The sequence below is a fragment of the Tachysurus fulvidraco genome, chromosome 24 (genome assembly GCF_022655615.1).
Source record: "Tachysurus fulvidraco isolate hzauxx_2018 chromosome 24, HZAU_PFXX_2.0, whole genome shotgun sequence".
NCBI lineage: Eukaryota > Metazoa > Chordata > Actinopteri > Siluriformes > Bagridae > Tachysurus > Tachysurus fulvidraco.
In genome coordinates, this window is record NC_062541.1 from 7,509,710 (window position 1) to 7,532,068 (window position 22,359).

Sequence of the window (22,359 nt, forward strand, 5' to 3'; positions counted from 1 at the left end):
ACCTGATATAAAAGAGAATGGGAATCTTTAAACATTTCAATGGTTTAATAAAAGGATGATATTTATGAACTAGAATTTGTGAAAATAGATATAATTCTATGTGAAGACAGAGAAGTGAGAGTACAAATGAGTTCCCTTGTTATATATGAATCCCACTTCTAATGGACAGTGTGTATTTGTATTTATTATACTTAATATGTCTAATGTTAAAAGTGTCAAACCTAATTCTATGGATGACTTACACACCGATTTATTCATCATTTTAATTATCTCAATTCCCTTGTCTGAAAACTAGTTTTAATAATAATAATAATAATAATTATAATAATAATAATAATAATAATAATAATAATAATAATAAATAATAACAACAACAACAATAACAATACACAACACACTCTTATGTGTTTTTTCCCCAAAGCTGTAGCCAGTTGGACCGCACAGCTGTATGGGGTGTGTTTGTATGCTGTAGCACTGAAATGCCCCTGTGCATAAATTGAGCTCCATGACCACATGGTTTGCCAAGCTTGGGTTGGAAGAAGTTTGGTTGAGTGGCCAGCACAGAGCCCTGACCTTAACCCCACTGAACAACTTTGGGATGAACTGGAAAGCAGAATGCACCCCAGGCTTCCTCACGCAACACCACAATGCCTGGATTCACTACTGCTCAAAGCTACACTCCAAAACTTTCTAAACGTAAAAGCCTTCCTAAAAGTAACAGCAAATGAGGACAATATTTGGAATGGGATGTTTACCGAGCACACATGTTCGCTATGGTCAGTTGTCCAGAAACGTTCGTCTATCTAGTGTATATTTAAATAATCTCAGTACATTTAGGTTTACATATGTGTCTGGTTAAGTGAAGCCCCTGAAGCTCAGCCTACTGAAATCATGACATAAAATGGTATATAGTATAGATGAGTAACAGTTTATTCATTTACTATTCATTTTATTATAAGTAAAAAAAATAATTCTTTACATTTGGAGGAGAAGCTTAATAGATAGTCGGCACGATACTGGTCAAGCCCTAATAATTCATATTATTGGATTATTACCACCCTATTAGACAGCATTAGTTAGTGAATGTTACCACACTTAAGCCTATGATGTTCCCTTGTTTAAGGGTTTTAAGCCCAGCAACACTTAGACTTAATCTGACTCAACTCACAATTAGATGACTTTCTTAAACAGAACTATTTAACATTGGGCATGAAACCATGTGCAAGACAGATTTTATGCTAGACTGACTTGATAATATGTGTGGCAGTGAGGGAAAACCCTTCACTTTGACATTTTCAACTATATATAGTTCTGAAAACAGCAGGCTTTCTAAAACGACTTTCTCTTTTGCATGCATGTCAACCACAAGCAAGTTCTAGTATTTTACACTCTGTTTATTCCCTGTTTATAATCAATATCCCCTGTATTATGCAGGTCCACCTGCATTTATTTCTATATTTCTTTCCAACTGTGGCAAAGGAACACCAGGGACCATTTTACAGCTGGTATCTGATTAAAAGCTGAATAGATTAGGCTTGTGTCATATGTACGGCTTATGGATGTCACACTGCCACAGTATTCAACAACGTGATCAAAGCACGGCACGCAATATAGGAATCAGCCATCTGACCTACACATGTTGAAGTTAGACTTGCCAAAAACTGTCAGTTTTCATGTATCTAACCTATTGTAATGATCATATAATTGATTTAAAGCCAAGACAAGATTGAACTGTCTTAAAATATGGAGAAATTCATGGAATGGAAGTATAAAAAAATAAAAAGCTCCATCTTCCTTGTGTATGAATCTTATGAAATAAGGTTATAAAAGTGAGTAAATTATGATTTTTCTGAGTGTATCATTAACTATTATGTGTCTGTGTGTAAGAGAGAAAGCATTTACACATTTAAAACTGTAAAGAAAAGATCAATCAAGTGTTTAAAGTCCATCTGTCTGCCAAGCTAACCCCGCAGTAAACATGACACATAAACTATAGTGATGTCCTTTTATTTAGTCTGCACTGTTAACAAACTAACAACATGTGACCTCATCTATTTGACTGATATGAACCATTTCACACTCGTAAGTGACCACAGACTTCTGGGAGAGCAAACCATGCATCAGATTCTTCAGATAGGCAGGTCAGAGCGAGTCAAGGTCAGAGGTCATCTCCTGTTTTCAGTACAACAGATGTGGCAGGACTGAGAGGCAGTGAGTGTGGGGGGTTCATACAGCTTCAAAAGAAGTTCATGAAAACTGACACTGTGCATCTGGGGTGTGTGTGGAGAGCTCAGTAGAAAAAGATCTATGCAGATTATATGCATGAACAGTTTGTCGAATAAAAGTTGGAGTGAACTTTTAAACTAGTTGTTAGCAATTGGGTGCAATGGATTCTTTGCGTTTAATATATTAAACTACCGTATTTTTTAAATAGTGTAAACGTCACAGTAATGATGCTTTAATGTTTTTTTCTTAATTATAGAAAGGCATGTCGTAGTTTAAGCTATAAAAAGTCTTTCCTTCACCAGATGTTTTCTTCTCTCTCAAGAAGTTAATTTTAGGTACAGAGCAACCTGAAATCCTGCTGTTCTTAATATTTACCTGCACTGACACCTGATACTACTTACTTACAGTGATAAATAAATGTCTTTTCTACTTGCAGAAAGGTTCAACGCATTTATATTTACTTTTATGCCACTGGCAGACTACAGAAGTCTGTAACAATGAATTCCTCAAGATTAATAAATGTATATATTTCTATTTTAAACAAGTTTAAATAAGTGCACAGTTTTCTGTTCAATATTAGGTTTAGATTATACAGAGCATTATACATGTTTCTGTGAATAAATAAATTCTGTTTATTGAATATTTAAGGCATCTATACAGGCAACTGTAAATATATTTTTTTCTTTTACACCCACTTCCCTCTGTTCTAGTTTATTCCAGTATGAGTTCTCTCTTAATGAGCTACATATGAGGTTGTGAACAATTTGATTCAGAGCAGCACTGTAAAGTGCTTGCAAGACTATTTATTGTAGTGAACATACTGTATGACCGTTTTAAGTCATTATGATAATGAATACCAAAAATACATTGGGTTATTTAGATGTAGCATTTAGAATATTTATAATCACATAATTTCAATACCAAGAAAACTGTGATTGACAATTTCATATTGCATCTGTCTGTGTTTTTAGCTTCAGGCTTGTATTTAGATTTTCTGGCCCAGAAATTAGCTCCGCCCCAAGCCAAAACAGAACTGAACAGAAGCTGAATGTACATGCAGTTTTATCAGTGGGAGTCTAGTTGGTAAGAGAAAACCTGCCATGCTTTTATTCATTTATCTTCAGTAAGTGATTTATTTTGGCTATGCTAGCAGTGGATCATGGTAGCAGTGGATCTGGAGCCTATCCTGGAAACGCCAGATGCAAGATGGAAATATACCCTGGATGGGTTGCAAGTCCATTACAGGGGACAATACACACACACACACACACACACACACACACACACACACACACACACACACATACACACACACACACACACACACACATATTCCTATAAGATTGTTTATCTTATCATTGGCCTGTGTCTGAATATTCAGTAGGAAGAGAAGTGTATACAAAACAAAAGCATAAATCTGGATTCAGACACCCACTGTTCTCTCACTAGTCTCCACTCTGCTCAACCAAGGACATAGCTTTGGTTTTAAAACCAAGCTGAAACAACCCCTGTATTGCCAACTCTGTGCATGGGATATTAGCTAATGTGTGCTCAAAAGTCTAAAAGATGATATGGTAGACTACTTTGTATAATGATTGAATTATTTTGTGGAAAGTAATAAATTATACCTTATTTGTTAAAGAAGGATGAAGTTTTAGGTCATGGCACCACAAAGTAACTATTTGGAAAATAGTACCAAACCAGCTTTTAAAATAAATAAATAAATAATAATAATAATAATAAATAAATTATAGTATAGTATAGACAAAATGAAGCAATGGTAGAGAAATGTTTGGGAAGAGAGTTTAAAACAAAGCAGTGCATTTATGGGACAAATTGTCATCAGTGATTGGTCAGGAGGAAGATTGCTCATCTTGTGATTGGTAGAACTGATTGAGTAACTAGTCATTGGAAGCAACATCGATCAGTGATTGGTCATTGGGAAAAGTGATAGTGATTGGTTATTTGGAACAGAAGAGACAATCAGAGATTAATCCTTTAATAATAGTTTGTCAATTCAACATTTTTTGTCTTTTTACTAGTCTCCAAATCAGGCTCCAAAGACACTGAGTTGGCAATGTTAGGCAAACCACATTGGGGTAACTATCTGCCATTCGTTTGGAAACAGAAACTAGATTTTCATCTGCTACACTTTAAACTGACTAGTAAGATTATTCTGTTATACCTAAAAGCTTATGCTAAATGTTATAGCTAAAAATGCTTCAGTGTATAAGATTACACTGGTGGGGTGAGTAGAGTTCCCGTCTGTAATCAAAAATTGGGCCGATATTTATAGTCATCCCTCCATAGCTCTCGAGCTTCACACAGGAACAAGATTATGGGAAAGATCATCACTGACTATGTGAACTGTTTAAATAATATAATGCTATAATTAGAGGTGATCAGATTATTGTGATTAGTGTGAATTGGTTTCTTTACTCACTCAGTCAATGCATTCATGGCTGCCTTTGATCTGATTTTATTATCACATTTTGTTTACATGTCTTTCTGATGTTTGAAACATTTTTTAAATGAATGCTCAAATGCTCAAAACAGGATTTTATTTTAGGATCTCATAAATAGTTTGTAAACCGTTTTAACAGCATTATTGAAATCCTTCTTAACCAAGACTGCTAAGGCTGGTCATATGTAGCCCATCATGTGTACAAAAGGTATGTCATGTGCATATTACACATCTCAAAATAAAGCATTCACAAGAAGCACTAAGCCAAGTAAACTGTTTGTAATTACACCTCCAAACCAATTATGGTACCCATCTGAAACAGAAAACATAAGGAAACCAGGAGATTTGCCAAAATGAACTTTTAGCACATCCAGCATATTACACCATGTGACGGGGTGCAAAATATTGTTGTGTTTCATGCAGCTTTGCTATTCTACACATCTGTGCAATTTGATACGGAATGACTTATCGCCACACTGCTATGGGCCATATCATTTCAACAGGTATGCACTCTCTCTCTCTCTCTCTCTCTCTCTCTCTCTCTCTCTCTCTCTCTCTCTCTCACACACACACACACACACACACACACACACACACACACACAAACAAACACACACACAGTCTCTCCAATGAGCTTAGAGAAGTTAGAGGCTTTAGTACCTTTGTATTTCTCTCTGACGTTCTCATAAGCTTGCACAAAGCACTGCTCCTCCACATTTCCAGGCAGGCTGGCTGGATTATACATGGCCTTAAGGTCAGGTCAGCGCAAATGTCTTCCTTTTACTTTTCTCTTGTTCACTGTGTCCTTCCTCAGTCAGACGTCCCTCCCTGTCAGCCGGGCTGCATACAGACGAGTGTTTGCTTGTGTGTGTGTATATGGTGTCCCCCTGCACTCACTCAACACTGAGTGTATGTGTGTGTTGCCGTTCACAGCATTGGCTTCCAGTCTAGACCACCAGTACCACTCCCCTTCTAAGCTTGAGAAATACCAACCCACACTCACTCATACACACATACACACACACATACACACACATACTGTACACACACAGACCCTCCTTTTAAAGGCCCACACACTAGATCAATGGTCAGAGTTCTGATTTCTAAGAACAGCTCAATCAAGGCTGGTCAGAAAGCAGACATACAGTACATACATACATAAAGTCAATGTTAATCCCAACAACACAAGAAAAATCATTAAATTCCGAAAATGATCACAAAAGATTAATTTTTAAATATTATATATTTACTTAGGCACAAAGTATACACCGTCTGAGAAAGCCACTTTCAATGCATGAAAAGCCACTGTCAATGCATTAAACTAAATAAATAATATAGAATTAGTAAAAAAAAATTAACAAATGATTATAAATACTCGCTTTTCCTGGATTATCTCATTTGGAAACGTGGCACAATTACTGGTAAATATGTACAAATTACATTTAAAAAATAGAAATATATATATATTTTTTTCTCATTAAATCAACTGATTATGGTATAATGCAGCTTAACAGTGATTTCCCATCATAGTGGTAGAGATTAGCTGAAGATTTGAAATCAAGTATGTCACATTATACTCATATACTTTGCCCAGGAACAAAGACACATACATAAATGGCAAGAAAGATGGTGATGGTGGAAAAGAAGAACTGAAAACTTATATCTTATATCTCTTATGGTGGTCAAGATGCTGTCTCCATTAAAAGAACAACAGAAGAAAGAAGCTCTACCTGATCTTACAACCTAGAATAACTAAACTTCACTACATGCCAATGAAACAACAATAAAAGTTTGTTGTGGTTAGATGAGCTGAACATTTTTGGATATTAACTGTATAAGAAAAAGCCCCCTAACACACTGTAAAATATTTGGGGTTGGTCTTCTTTGTGGTTATTTGTGGTTTGTTTTGTTTGTAGTGGTCTTGTGGATCTTGAAGTAAAAGGATACTTTAACCTAGTTGACTTGAAGGATAAATTTAGATTTATCTCTAAAATAAAAAACAATATAAAAAAATAAATCCGTTTATAAATATTATACAGTGTTATATCTGCGCAACTTGGGAAAGCAAAGAAGGTGCATTTCAGTGGCTTGCATTTCAGTCAATCAGCATTCAAGGAATGTACTTCCTATGACTGCGCATGTGACGAACCTTTCAATCTTGATTTGTCTCACCACGGGAAATCTTAAACTGATACACTGAGTTAACAATACACTGTCACATAATTGGGGTACAATTTTGAACTCTGATTTTTAAAATTGCTATTGAAACTGACAGACAGACCTGAAAGGAAGCTAAGCCTTTTAGGTTTACACTGGGACTGGGATATCACAGAACCCTGAGGGGTCTGTGATATCCCAGTCCCAGTGTAAACCTAAATGTCAGGAATGGCCAGCCAGATATGATTGTAAGACAAAATGCTGTGTGATGCATCAGCAGCATTTATTCATTCACCTTTAGTAACTGCTTTATCCTATTTGCAGTCACTGTAGTACTAAAAGCATTTGTTTATATTTACAGCTTTTGACGCATGCCCTCATCCATGACAACTTACATTTATACAACTAAGCCCTTAAGGAATTTGCTCAAGGGCCAAGACATGGTGTGATGGAGCTGGGATTTAAACTCACAACCTTCCAAAGAATAGTCCACCACATTAGCTTCCAGAGTTTTGGACACAGAACCATGTTAAGGAGAACAGTGATACAGCAAGTAGCATTGCCACTTCACTGCTCTAGGAGTTACCTCCCAAAACTAGTACACAGATTGGCTAAAATAAACTGACCTTTGGTATGAATGAATTTAACAATGTGTGTACATGGTGCCCTGCAATAGTCTTGTATTTCATCCAGGGAATATTTCTGCCTCAAGACAGAACATTCCCAGGATAGGCTCTGAATCCCTGAATAGGCTTGCAACCCTGGCCAGGATAAGGCAGTTACCTAAAGAGAGTAAGTGAGAGTGAGATCCAACTATTTATAAATTACCATACAGTATGTGGGCTCATACTGTATGATGATAATAACTCCAAATCAGAATGGACAGCATTGTTTACAATTTCTGTTGGAATGAGCAGCAATGAACAAACTATCAGCAGGAGCTGGAAAGACTGGTCAAACGTTCTGCAGGATTGGCCTGGATTGATCAAATTTTCAGAGGAACTTCCTGGAACAACTGCTCAACATTCTATAAGAATGTGCATTTGGAAAATATTTTGGGTGAGTTAGAAGGATTGAAAAACCTTCTGAATGACTGGTCAGAGTTTGAGGGAGAAGTTGGGATTGGGAGCAGATCTATTGAACAGAGCTCTATTCACTGTTACCTCATCATCTTAAGCATCAACATCTTTAAAGCATTTTGATAAAAGTGTTGTCCTGTGTAACTGACGTCAGAAAATGGCACAATATAACCAAAACAAGTGCAGAATTGTTCAGTCTGTTTAAAACCTCAGATTCTTTTTATGAACATGATATTCTCTATGTTATGTACCAAATAGAAAAGTTTCTAGAGTCCAAAAACAAAAAAATGGAGTCTATTGGGAATCACATCGAGCCAATTCCGCATTTCAGCTATTATGCAGCAGCTTTGTTTTCCTTTAATGTAGAGTGATTAAAAATGTTTTTCCAGAAGCTTTGGAAAACTTGGAAAGCTTTGACAGACTTGCTGACATTGCATGGCAAGTTTAATATAATAACATAATGGTTGTTCAAATTGGGATGTACTGATGTGATTTAACAAAAAAATAAATAAATAAACTATTTAAATGGAAAGAAATAAATATTCAACTAAAGGACGGTGTTCTGTATAATTACTTTGGTATGTTCTTTTAATATATCATTCTGTCTATATATAATTTTTCTAAACATAGTTCCCTGGTGGTCTAGTGGCTTCTATATTGGTGGTCTAGAGGCTTCTCTATTCTATATTCCGAGGCTTCTATATTCTCATTGCTGCAGTCTGGGTTTGATTCCTGGGCACGGAACCAATCCAGCCACTGTGGGTTGCACAATCAGTGAACTCTCAGTGCCAGTCCCAAGCGCAGATAAAAATGTGAGGGAAGGCCAGAACAACAACATATTGTTCAAACACTGAGAAAGGTGTGCTACAGCTAAAACTATAAACTCAAATGAAAGCCATTGCAATAAAAGAACTGCACAGAGGTCAAACTCTGCGACATTTACACAAACATAAATGGGCTGGTTGTAGCTTTAACAGATGATTTATATGTTTTAATTCAAAGGCCTTCAAAACTTCAAAAGTAAAAAGTTTTCAGTAATTACTTTAGTTCAAATTAACCCAAAACTTGCTCTTGGTACAATTACTTTAAAAGGTAAAATGATTTAAAAGCCCAGGTGTAAGCAGCTCTGAAAAGCAGCTTCTGCATAAGTGAAGAACACTTAAGGTTTAACCCTTTAATCCAAACCACATTTCTGCCCATTGAACACAGTTGTTTAAACTACTGACCCCATGTGGTGTCTGCAAGTAACAAATTTGACAAGTAACTAGAAAAAGCCATAGCTACACATAAAACACAGTCCTGGTTGTTATAAATATAATTTAAATGTTTCCATTGTTAAAGCATTAAGTCCAAGATCCAAGATTCATAAAATGGGTCAGTAGACTATGTACCATAAAGTAATTTAAAATAAATAATAACGAATTTTTCACAAACATAGTCCCAGAGTTTGCCTTCTTTGAACACTTGCATCCAACGAGGAAAATCAGCAATCACGTAAACACAAGGGAAAGAGAAAAATAACGTGCCAAAACACATGCAGTTTGTTTCACTGAAACAGCTCATACAAGCTGCTTCATCTCCCACGAAGCAACCTGTTAAAAGGAGGAGCTGCTGAAACCACTCTGTGCTTGTCTGTAACAACACCAGAAAAAAGACAGCAAGATTTAAGGCCATTTCAAATTTTACTGCCAACTTTAGCTCATAAGAGATCACCACTGTGCTTGTCAGGGATCGCACCGAGAGAATCCTGAATGCATGAATGATTATCTTGTGACAAGTAACTGGGAAAATAAAAAAGTAAGTAAGTTATAGTGCTATGGGGGTAATAAAAAAGTTTTTTTGGCATGTCATAATTCTGAGGTGTATTGTAGATATGAAATCAATATAAATAAGATATTTAAAACTGAATATATGCAGTTAAATGACCGTGTGGGGTGTGAAAGTGTATTTTTTTTATTTCCCAAAGATATTGCTCATTTAAGCTATGGTCATATATGCATGGATCCCATTATCCCATTACATTACAGATCAGTGTGTTGTGTCTGACACCAATTTAAAACTGATATCCTAATAGCAAAACTCAATGAGACATCTTATTGAGATGAGGTTTCCAAATGATGTGAAATTCAATCTAGTTATGACATTAATACTGAGTCCACTCAGATTTAAATAAGAAGAAAATATGTCAGGGTGGCTGATGGTGGTTTAGGGTGGTTTATATAAGCTACTTTGTCCAAGAAAAGAAGAAGAGTGTACTGAATAATCACCATCGTTCTTCAACCACAGGATGGTAGTCTAGAGTGATGCTGTGAATGTGTGATTGTGTGGAGTTTAGCACAATCCACCTCATAACTGTTGTGTATTCCAAAACATGGCATGTGTAATGCTTTTAACAATGGACATTGTCTCAAAGCAGCTTTACTGAACATAAGAAATATAGTACAAAGAGTTTATTATACAAAGATTAATATTATACAGAGGTTCAAGATATTAAATATTAAACTTAAATTTTAAATGTGTTGGTATTTATCAACAATGATCAGTCCTGAGATGACGGAGGCATCTGTGGTGATGAAAAACTCCCTTAGATGGAAGAAGAAGAAACCTTGAGAGGAACCAGACTCAAAAGGGAACCTCATTCTCATTTGGGTGACACTGGAGGATGTGATTATAAATATACGGTCCGACAATTGTGTATTGATGAGGAGGTTGTTGTCCTCAAACACCACATGTCTCCCATCTATTGTTGTGTTGTTCCTCTTATACACAGAAATATGCTGATTGCATTTATTTTTTATTTTATTTATTTTGTTAGTTAGTTAGTTAGTTAGTAATAAGTAATTAAGGACATGTATTTGTTTCTACTTTTGTACAAAAGTAGTTAAAAAAAATTATAGACATCGATTATGCTCCTAATTGGAGACTTCACACTCTCTTGCCAGTTGTAGCTGCTACACCAGATGATCTTGACATACTCTGTCAGCAAACACAGAGATAATATAAGACAGTTGTGAATCTCTCCTCAAGAAAATGAAACAAACTCAGGTGCTCATTGAGAACAGCAACACTTTAGGCAAACAAGCGGCTGGGTGCTACACCAAAGACAACATTCTCAGTAAACACATGCACATGCACACACACACACACACACACACACACACACACACACACACACACACACACACACACACACACACACATACACACACACACAGCCTACTTGCTTTTACACTATGGAGTGCACTGTGCATACAAAACACTGATCATACAGAACAAGTTAAATACTGAACCGTGCAGGTGTTGTGTGCTTTAGGTACGTAATGAGCACATCCATGCAACCTCTGTTCATTCATTCTAACTTATGAAAGTCATTTTGAAACTTTTAGCAGCAGCACATAAAACTGGACATGTGTTTTAACCATGTAAACATTTAATAACACTCTGATAACACATCAGGTTTAATATGAAACATTTATCACTACATATAAGCCCTTAGCGAATAAAGCAGGTGTATACATTTATATTTCTAATAAAATACTTAACAATTGTGAACTTTCAGAAGAAATTGTCTTTACAACCAGACTGTGTTTTATGGAACGTTGCAGTAACAAATTTGTTTTCTGCTGTCTGTCAGTTAGACACCATTCTAAAGCATCACTTAGGCTGCATCCAGAGCTGCAAAATACTTGAGCAACTATACTTTGTTCCTGTACAATATTGAACAATATTGTACTTTATTCAAGTAGTATTAAGCTTGAAAATGTGTACTATTACTCAGTACATTTACAAGAGAACAAACACACTCCTCATATAGTCCTTTGTACTCCTTATAATGTAATATATTCTTATATTTAAACTTCAAAGTATTGTGCAAAGTAAAAGAAAGAAAGAAAGAAAGAAAGAAAGAAAGAAAGAAAGAAAGAAAGAAAGAAAGAAAGAAAGAAAGAAAGAAAGAAAGAAAGAAAGAAAGATTTTCTGCGTTAGCGGAAAATATTCCATATGACTAATTACTTAATTAATTAGCTAGCCATACAGGATTGGTCATGATAATACTGTGGTCAGCTCTTTTCATCAATTACATCTTTTCAACACAAAATATTGATTTTTAACTCATGAATGATTGAGTATGTTTATCCTCTATATGGCCAAAGGTATGTGGGGACTTCACCATTACAACCATATGTGTTTTTTCTGCTGCCACAAAGTTGGAAGCACAAAATTACCTAAAATGTATTTTATGCTGTAACATTAAGATTCCCTTTACTAGAACTAAAGGGCACATGGTCCAGCGAGGCCCAAGAAGGCATGGTTTACCAAGATTGGTGTGGAAGAACTGACCTACACAGAGGCCACTACATTGAGCACCATTGTAATAGACTGAAACACCAGCTTCACACTTTCTGTGTGACATAACCTTTTGTGATGTTGTGGCTAAAAGGCTAAAATCCTCACTCCCATGTTCTGAAATATAATGGAATGCCCTCTCAGAAGAGTGGAAATTATTATAAGAGCAAAGAAGGGACCAACTCCATATTTAAAGCCCTGGTTTTAAAATGGGATGTTCATTGGTCAGGTGTCCAAATACAGTATGTCTGGCCATATAGTTGATGTAGATGAGCTGATGTTGATGTAGATAAGTAGATAGACTTTCTGTAGATATCACTTGTGCTAAAATGGATTTTTACCTCCACAGTCCTACTTTTTATTGAGCAACAGCTTGAAAAAACCCACACTCCCGAATCATATACACTAGCTTTTGTTATTTCTTTACATAGAGTAAAGTTTAGAACAAAGCTACACATCTTAACAAATTTCAGACAAGACAATTGTCATCTGCACAGAATGTGTCTGTAAATCTGCTGGGTACTAGTTATTTGAGTATGCTTGAGAGGATTAATGGGAATAGCATACAAAGTTGTAGTGTATTTCAGTGTACTGCAACTGAAGCAGTACTCTGACTCAGACATCCTCTTACCTGCGATGCGGATGACTGCTCTCTCTGCAGGGTCCAGAACATCTCCAGATGCCGATTTAGAACGTTTGACACGCTGATGCTTGGCCAGATTCCAGGGCAGGGTGTCTCCAGGGAATGTTGAGGAGCACAGCTCGCTCCTACTCTCCTCTGAAGCAGACCTCTCACGGAGACGTGGGCGAGAAGTCACAGACATTGCCTGCAGCAAGTTTACAACAAAGTATGATTTTTTTTTGTATACATGTGTTTTATATATTTGCTACCAAGGTTTAGACAGCATTCTCCACTGCTGCCATCAAAGCATTAGATGGAATATACATTGAAAGAACAATGTTTAGAACTCCAGTACATTTCCAGAGACTTGTAGAGTCAATGCCAAGGAACACTGAGGCTGTTCTGGCAGCTAGCTGTGGGCTATAATGAGCTGACTAAGCAACAAACAAATGCCAGGAAACACTTGCAAAGCAAATGTTTGCTTCTTTTTTATTTCATATAAATAAGCAAAAATAAGCAAAATATGATGACACAAATGTCCCACTGAAATAATCAGAGAATTATTCACAGTATTATTAATATTATACTATATATAATATAATATTATAATATTATATTATACTGTATATAATATAATATTATAATATAATATTACAATATATTCTCTTAAAAACAAATGCAAGCAAAACTCTTAAACTCAAAAATCTTTTAAAATGAATGCTAACATTCTTATCCAATAAACAGATGGATTGATCTGTCAGGTAACAAATCAGGTAACAGCAATATATATATGGTTACTATAACCATTGTTCTGCCGAATACTACACTATTTAGGAGAATATTTTTACAACTACTCAGTCCCCAGGCTCAACATATCACTCAGACACTACATGCAATATTAATTTTCATTAAATGTGTCAATATTTCTGGAGGAGACCATAATATGTCCATTAGCAGGGAAAATGGAAGCATGGGTGGAAGTATTTTCCCTCTTTTATGTAACTGCTACAATAAATAAAAAATGGAAAGTGCTAAAGGAGATACTTGCAGTTCATTTCTTCACAGAAACATGACAAAAGCTGCAACTTTTCTGTCTTTTCTGTCTGTGTATAGTTGGTATGATGCAAGGCATCTCACAATCTTGTTTTGTGGCTGTTGCACAACACTAAACATCACTACAAATGAATGAAACAAATAAACACATGACACGTTTTTTTGCATTACAAAAATTATCAGTGTTGACATATTCCTGTGATATAATATGAATATGCTGTGGAAAATATTGAACTTTAAGGTGGTAACAGTATAACACAACCTTGTCACACTGATGTATTTTACTTCAATCACACCTGTCAAAATTCATATAGATATATCTTTTGATTAATCGATTATTATGTGTCAAAAATTGACCCTGGGAATTCTGGAAAGATCAAATTTCCTGTGAAAACCTACAGGACATTTGATCTTTCCAGAATTCCCAGGGTCAATTCAAGACTGAATTATTTTCTGTCCCGTGAAAGGAACGCAGGAAATGGGCCTAGCTTTTCTACCATTCCACAAAATAATTCAGTCTTAAACATGTAGAATATTTATTCTTAAACCACAGCGATATTTCAAGGTTGGTTGTTACTCCACAAGGTCACAATATGCAAATAAGCTAAGCGTCCTAATCAGTCAGGGTTTATTACAGGAGAGTGTTGTGACGATTATTAAGATGTTGCGACGTAAATCACTTTATTCTAATAAAGACGACTAAAACTTTACTGCTGCACAATTAAACGCAGAAACAACAAGGTCATAGACAAGCCCATATACACAGTAAATAAAATCGTGATAGATAGGGATAGACAATGAATGTAAATACGAAGCATCTGCAAAATATAAACTTATAATGAGGCATCATTAACATTAAGTCATCATGATTAACACTGCGTAAAAATGTAGCATCATCAACGCGCACATGCGATGATGCAGCAAAACACGGGCGCGTTCCCGCGGGAGAATAAAACCCCATTCAAAAGAGATAAAAACAAACAAACAAAAACCTTATATCTCCATTATGGCTGATCACTTTCAGCAATGCACTTCCAATTTAGCTTCAATCATAACCTCTAAATGTGATCCAGGCAGAAATAGGCGAGGCTGCATCCTAAAGCGCACACTACCGCACTGAATAGTATGCGGCTTCACGCACTATTCTCACATGCATAAGCTGTGCTACTTTGGATACCAGTTACTATAATGAACAGTTTCGGACGTGGTCTATAAGGATCATGCAAACCGTTTCAATACTTGAGCAATATCCATCACTGTGCGCCTCCTAATCTGTGAGAAAAGAGTTACCGGATGTTGCTTGATTGATGAGAATCCACTGCGTCTGATTTTGTAGGAATCAGCAGAGAAACACGACAGTAAATGCAGCAGGGAAAGGATTACATGCTCCTGATGATGTAGACTCGCTCAATAGAGATATCACCTCCTACAGCAGGACGCATTACTTACACCAGGCTCTGTCTCTATTCAACGGGATGGAAATGCTAGACAGTGGAGTAAAGCGCACTACTTTAGCTATTATACACAGCACAATGAGGCAGTCACTTGAACGCGACTGAAGCGATACTGTAGCTTCTGTGTTTCATAAACTACACAATTGATCACCATTTCTCTCTAAAACCCTGCGCATTGCGTAAAAAAGATCAAATTCACTGCCCAGCAAAGCTGCAGCTGTATGTTTTCTTGCATAATTTGGACAAACTTACAGGTTATTTGCTAGATATGGTCATGATGTCCTCTAAATAAGGATGACCTACAGCATACTAAAGGTGCAGTTTGTCATTAAAAATAATCTATACATATAGTAATATACTATTATAATATATATAATGATTAGCCAGAAGGATGTTGATCCATTTCTTATAACTGTACTGTAGCACTGTACTTTCAGTTAATTATGGTATTTCAGTTGAATCACAAGTGTTCACAAGGATGAGTGACATGATCTAACACTACAATGTGTCTGAAAAGTCAGGAACCAAAACCAAAACTGTGCCAAAGCACAGAGAGAACATGGCATGCTACACAGGGGTCGGCGGCAGGAATCAAATCTGGAGGCACAAACCAAATGCACCAATGTAATGATCTACAGTACATGTTCACCCTTGTTCACGCTGTATGCATTTGGTCACCCGCTGTATCACATCACAATGAATTCTTCTAAACATATTCAAATCAAAATATTTGCTCAATGTATTCTCATTTAGTTCCTGACCTTTCAGATAACCTGCAATAATAAAGAGGTTTTAAAAAATTACACAATGGAAAGATTACCTTCAGCCACACCCAGTACAGACCTGCTCAGCTCAGCTCCTTTATACACAAATCAGGTTTAAGCACACAAATAGGGACCGATGGGATAAAAGTTGACTAGTATACAGTATACTAATCAAAGATAGACATGTTTTTGGCAAATAAAAACAGCAAAAAAATCAGTGATTTGAATTTAAGTACACATTTTCTGTTCTGAGACCTTACGGCATCACTGTAATGGGTTCGATTTTTTTCAGTTTGATGTCATGACACCAGCTCATATTACAGCCCCATTAAAGGGGAGATGTGTTTGCTCAGTACAATTATAACCCATCTCACAGGCAGCAGAATGCCATATAAAAATATTATAAACTGCTCCTTTGAAATATGACATGTTTAGTAATTGGCCTGGATTAGAATATTCAGTATTAAATATTTTTGTGTCACATGAACATTTTCACCGTACACAATAAAACAGATGTTTAGTGTTTAAAGGGTTCGTGTATTCTTTGGTTATTGTGATATAATAGAATGCATGCTTCATCCTAATAAAGATACAGATGAATATTCAGAAAGCTTGATCCTTTACACTTGACCAAGCATATCAGAGGAGCTAAAAGGATTGAATCTAGTGGGTTAGGTTCAGAATAAAACACTTGATGCCATGACAGCAGTAAGTAATGATGCGTTTGTGATTTTAAACAAAATCCATCTTACATGTGAAAAGAAGCCTATAATACAGTATGTCCTGGTACTAATCTGCTATTGCATACAGCTCATTGTATCAATTAAACATTTGATGAATTGGATGGATAAATATATAAAATTAACATTGTCACCAATGAATCTAATGCAAAAAAAAAGTATTCAAGATGAAATTGTACAAATAAATATACATTGATTAAAGAATCTGATACAGATCCTAAATAACAGTGTTTTTCACTGCAGGCAATCAGCATTTTCACTTCAATTCTTTTAGAGGACATTTGTCAATTACAGTGCTATGTGCTGTATGTGAGGAGAATTATAACTGTGCAACCCTGTCCAGTGTGAAAGGAAACTAACAAGTGTTGTTGCATGGGACTATTTTGAATCAGTTTTCTAACATGTGTATGAGCTCATATTATTAACTGTTTTTTATTTACAATTTAGAAATAGTTTTAAAAATGACAGGCTGCACCTTTAAAGATGTGACCAGCAATATGACAGGTTCAGTCATTTACACCCTGCGACCAGTAAGTGTAGGAGAATTTACAGTGATGTAAATAGGATGAAGTTAAAGTAATTATGTGATTTACATTTAGTTTGCTAATTAGAGGTGAGAGATGGCTTACCTTCTCTGAAGATTCAAAGGTTATTGCCTCAGGTGCAATGGTGACCTTCAGACGGCGTTTGTTCCTCTTCTTTACTGTGGGATTGTTTCCATGCTCGTCCTGTTTTTCTGCCTTCTCCTCATTTATTGCATACTGCTTCTCCTCCTTCACCACTTTTTGCTTCTCCTCCTTCAACACTTTTTGCTTCTCTTCCTTCGCAGCTTTCTGCTTCTCCTCCTTTACCACCTTCTGCTTCTCCTCCTTCACCACCTTCTGCTTCTCCTCCTTCACCACCTTCTGCTTCTCCTCCTTCACCACCTTCTGCTTCTCCTCCTTCACCACCTTCTGCTTCTCCTCCTTCACCACCTTCTGCTTCTCCTCCTTCACCACCTTCAGCTTCTCCTCCTTCACCACCTTCTGCTTCTCCTCATTCACCCCTTTCTGCTTCTCTTCCTTCACCGCTTTCTGCTTCTCCTCCTTCACCACTTTCTGCTTCTCCTCCTTCACCACCTTCAGCTTCTCCTCCTTCACCACCTTCTGCTTCTCCTCCTTCACCACCTTCTGCTTCTCCTCCTTCACCGCTTTCTGCTTCTCCTCCTTCACCGCTTTCTGCTTCTCCTCCTTCACTGCTTTCTGCTTCTCCTCCTTCACCACTTTCTGCTTCTGCTCCTTCACTGCTTGCTGCTTCTCCTCCTTCCTCTCTTTCTGCTTTTCCTCGTTTTCATCCTTCTGCTTCTTCTCCTTCTTGTCCCCTTTCAACACCATCTGTTTCTCCTGAGTTGGAGGAGTTGCCAGCGTGATCATTCCAACAATCCCATCATTAACCAAGGCTGAAGTGGCACTTTTCTCCTTCTGCTTCTTTTTCCGCTGGAAGAACAATGAAAACAAGCTATTCATTCTGCTTGCAAGGAAAGACAAGTGTTTTTTCTGCAAAATCACTCTGTTAAACTGTTTGAGCTGAATGTGAGTGACTGTAACAGTGCAAGGGAGACACTGAGTTAACCACAAAGAGGTTTGAGCAATGAATTATGTGGGTGCCTTTCTGCTGCCTACTTCCAAGTTCACACAAAGAGCTTGTTGTTAGACAGCCAGTGACTGTGATTGAGGATGTCAGGTAAACAAATAAATTTTGGCTCATTTCACTGCAACATTAGATAGAAAACCTGTATTCAAGATGGCATTTATTTATACCTAAAACTATCAATTCCTTGCTTCAGTTCCAAACTTACAAAATACAAATCAAAACACTTTAACTCAGTCATAGTTACTTTGGATTTGAAGCCAATGCTAACAATACAGAGTATGTGATGGGAATACAACATGGATGGGATGCCAGCCCATTTCAGGGCATGTATGCATACATTTACACCTAAGAGCAATTTAGAACAGATAGTGCAACTACTGATCCAACTATTTTGGGACAGTAGAAGGAAACTAAATAGCCAGGAGGAAATCCCCTTGAACAGTGGAACATTGAAAACTGTATCCAAACTCAGAGTCAATCTGGGGAACCTGGAACTCTGCACCATTCATAAATATGCATGCTATCTACAACAGGATGCAAAACCTTAAACCCCACTATATATTCATTTCATTTTTACAGAGATTTCTCTGCAGTGACAAAGACCTAGATATAATTATAGAAATAATTAATATCTCATTAACTACAGCTCTGGGAGCTGGGAGTTGATATAGTCTGACCTAGGGAGTGTCACTCTTAAATCTCTGTAACTTGACTGGCCCTGTGTTCTGAAGCTAACTTCTTAATAAGCTGAGGCATATGACAAACATCATTTCACTATGTTTATGTTTGTTTATGTTAAATAAATGAAGGCAATGAAGGCTTCTAGTGGCTTAATAATTTTTGTGGTTTTTGTAATACAGCTATAATAATAAATAATACAGTTCTTGAAAAAGATCTGTAAGACATAAGTCTTTAAAACACATTTATTTTATTCAGTAGAGCTCAGATGAAGCTATTTATCACCATAGAAATGTATCACCACAAGAAAATTAAATGATTAGCTGTGTGTTAGCTGTGATCTTCTTGGGGGAAAAAAGTCTCCAGATGCTGTAAAGTCTTTAGCTTTTTTTGCACATTTCACCACATGTTTGTCTTACAGAATATACAAAAAGTTTAAAAAAAAAAAAAAAAAAAAAAGTTCACTGGCTCATTACTGGCCTCTAGGGGCTGCTATAAAGAACATGTCATTGAAATAGTTTAGATACATCTAGGCAAAATACATGCTTCAAAATATTTGAACTGATTAAACAAGTCAAAAATAATATGCCAGAAGATTCCCTCTACAAATACACATGCATTTCAGAAAACAAGACAAAATGCTAAATGTAATGAGTTATTATGGTTACTGAGTTACCTGACTTTGATGCTTTGTCTTTGAGTTCTTCTTCATGGCTGGAAGCAAAAAGGATTTAAATATTAGTAGACACAAATGCTCAAAACACAAAAGTGATCTAGAAATACACAGCTTATAATTTGCCTGGATGTAAAGCAAACAGAGGGAAGTGACATAAGTGAAGCTAACATCTAGGACCAGAGTACTGTACAAATGTAAACACAGCAGGCTGCTGAGATCAGACTTGTTTTAGTGCAGCTTGAGGGAAGACCTCAGGCTTCTTCCTGACCAAAAATTCATGAGAATTCATCATCCATACTAAGCAAGTGAAGGTGTCTCACCTGTAGTAGCATTTTCTTTAAGAGACACACTTACGTAGTAGTCATGTTATGAACGATTAGCCATTTATTAGCTACTGATAAGTGCTACAACAATAAAATAGCTGCATAAAGGTTAAAGGATCTAGACACTGATTAAACAGCTGGCTATTGTGCAGATTTACTGTAATTTTATTGTACAGATCTAATTTTATTGTACAGATTTAATTCTATTGTACAGATTTTGCTGTAACTAAATATAAAGGTTTACTTCATATTATTATTTTCTATTTTTGTAACATGATGCCATTGAAAATGATACCTGAAACAGCGATAAAATGAAATTAAACAATTGAATAAAAAAATGTCATTTCTCCAGCCTGCTCCTAAAAAGCAAGCAGACTTTTCCGTATTCCAGATTCAGTTTCATCAGGATTATCAAAATATGTGCCATTGCTGTCTAAAAATAGTAATCTCTTTGTTTTGCTTTGTTTTTCTCCCTGTGCATTCTTAAGTGTAATATAAGTGACATGAAAAGACAGCCCTACCCTGAATCACATGGTTGCTGCTGTACTTTAATTCTTCCTGTCTGCTGCTCTGACATGACAGAGGGACATTGCTAGCACACATACAGTGGTGTTTAAGAGGATCTTGAGGAACTCGAGTACATGTGTTGGACATGTGGTAGCCTAGTGGTTAAGGTGTGTGGCTACCAATCAGAGGGTTGTGAGTTCAATCCCAGGTCCTCTCATGAGCAAGGCCCTTAACTGTCATATTTATGAAGAATCTGGCTTAAAAACTGTAGCAATGACAAATAATGGCTGAATAGTTCCAGAATGCAATGCGGTTATATTACATAGTTAAGCTGAGTTATAGCAGAGACTAAGCTCTGCTAGTTACAGTAGGAATCTACAGGATAACAGACATGATGGCACTGATAGTGTCATTAGCAAATTTAATGCTTTTGTAAGGTGACCTATTTGAGCAGGATATGCAAAATAGCTTGACAGAAGCTCTGCTATAACTTGTATAGTCACTATCAAAACTATTTACAGGATTCAGCAAACACCCTTATCTAGAGTGACTTACATTCTATTATTTTTATACAAGTAAGGGTTAAGGGCCTTGCTCTGGGGCCCATTCAACCTTACGATTGGTCACCCAACACCTACATCACTAGGCTACCTACATGTCACTGAAAAAAGTTTAAACCAGAAGAAATTAAATATTTTACACTCTTGAAGATCGACTATTGATTATACTTTTTGTTATGTAAGTCATCCAGGGTGGATTTTTCCTTTAAGAAGCAAATAGCTGACATCTTTCAGCAAAGGGAATTTTTTATTTTTTGAACCCTGTAATAAAGTGGTAGGCACAGCAGTGTGTGATTTGGAGGTTTGAAAACGCCCCCTGAAATGTCAACACCAAAGAATGATGTGAGTGGAGCTGCACATAAACAGGCAACACAGAACTGACCACATTCTTCAGCCCAGGCCAATAAAAAAGCTTCTCTTTACGGAAAATGGAAAACATTACCTTGGAAACCGACAAAACTGAATGGATGAATGGAAAAGGAAAGTCTTCCCACTTTGAGTTATTTTCGCAGTAGCTTATATGATGCCTTTTTTAAACAGGATCTCTGTTTTATGAGTCATTTCTTTTCAGGGCGCCGGCGAGGCGAGAAACTAAAGCTCTATTGTGCACTTTATCAGCTGATTATAATGTATAAAAGTAAGAGAAGCTGATTTCAGACGCTAGAACGAAAGCAGTTCTTACCTGAGAGGTATCTCTCTAGAGGAGACACCGAGCTGCGATTCTCCCAGCAGCAGAAAAACAGACTCCAAACCAGCAGAGTAGCCAGAACCAGAGCCAGAACCCAGACCAGCCGGGCCGGAGCCGGGTACGCCAGGACCCAGTCATGTAACGCATCCATTCTCGAGGGCTAATCTCTGTCTTGTCCTTGTATAACGCTGCTGATTAAGTGGCACAGCGGCACAGCCAGATGCGCAACAGCTGGACGAGATCGAGCCCACAGCCCACGTCAGCTCTGCTGGGAGAGTGAGCGCGCGCAGGCACGTGCGTTATGTTCACCGGCACAGGAGCGCGCGGGCTAAAGACGAACATTCATCTCTCTCTCTCTCTCACACACACACACACACACACACACACACACA

General features: G+C 36.9%; 1 protein-coding gene across 11 annotated transcripts in view; it reads right to left on the reverse strand.

The window, feature by feature from the left end:
• pleca (plectin a) overlaps positions 1-22,359 on the reverse strand; it is a 101,690-nt gene extending 79,331 nt beyond the window's left edge. For 5 of the 11 annotated variants that reach the window (XM_047807692.1, XM_047807689.1, XM_047807691.1 and 2 more), the window contains exons 1-4: positions 21,962-22,359; positions 19,890-19,927; positions 17,533-18,378; positions 12,902-13,097 (exon numbers count right to left, since the gene is read on the reverse strand). In XM_047807692.1, coding sequence (XP_047663648.1) covers positions 12,902-13,097; positions 17,533-18,378; positions 19,890-19,927; positions 21,962-22,118 — 1,237 coding nt within the window. In that variant the 5' untranslated portion in view covers positions 22,119-22,359. Of the gene's footprint in view, positions 1-5,350; positions 5,654-12,901; positions 13,098-15,235; positions 15,436-17,532; positions 18,379-19,889; positions 19,928-21,961 lie in introns of those variants that run through there. The other 6 variants (XM_047807703.1, XM_047807700.1, XM_047807701.1 and 3 more) reach the window with 3 other exon arrangements.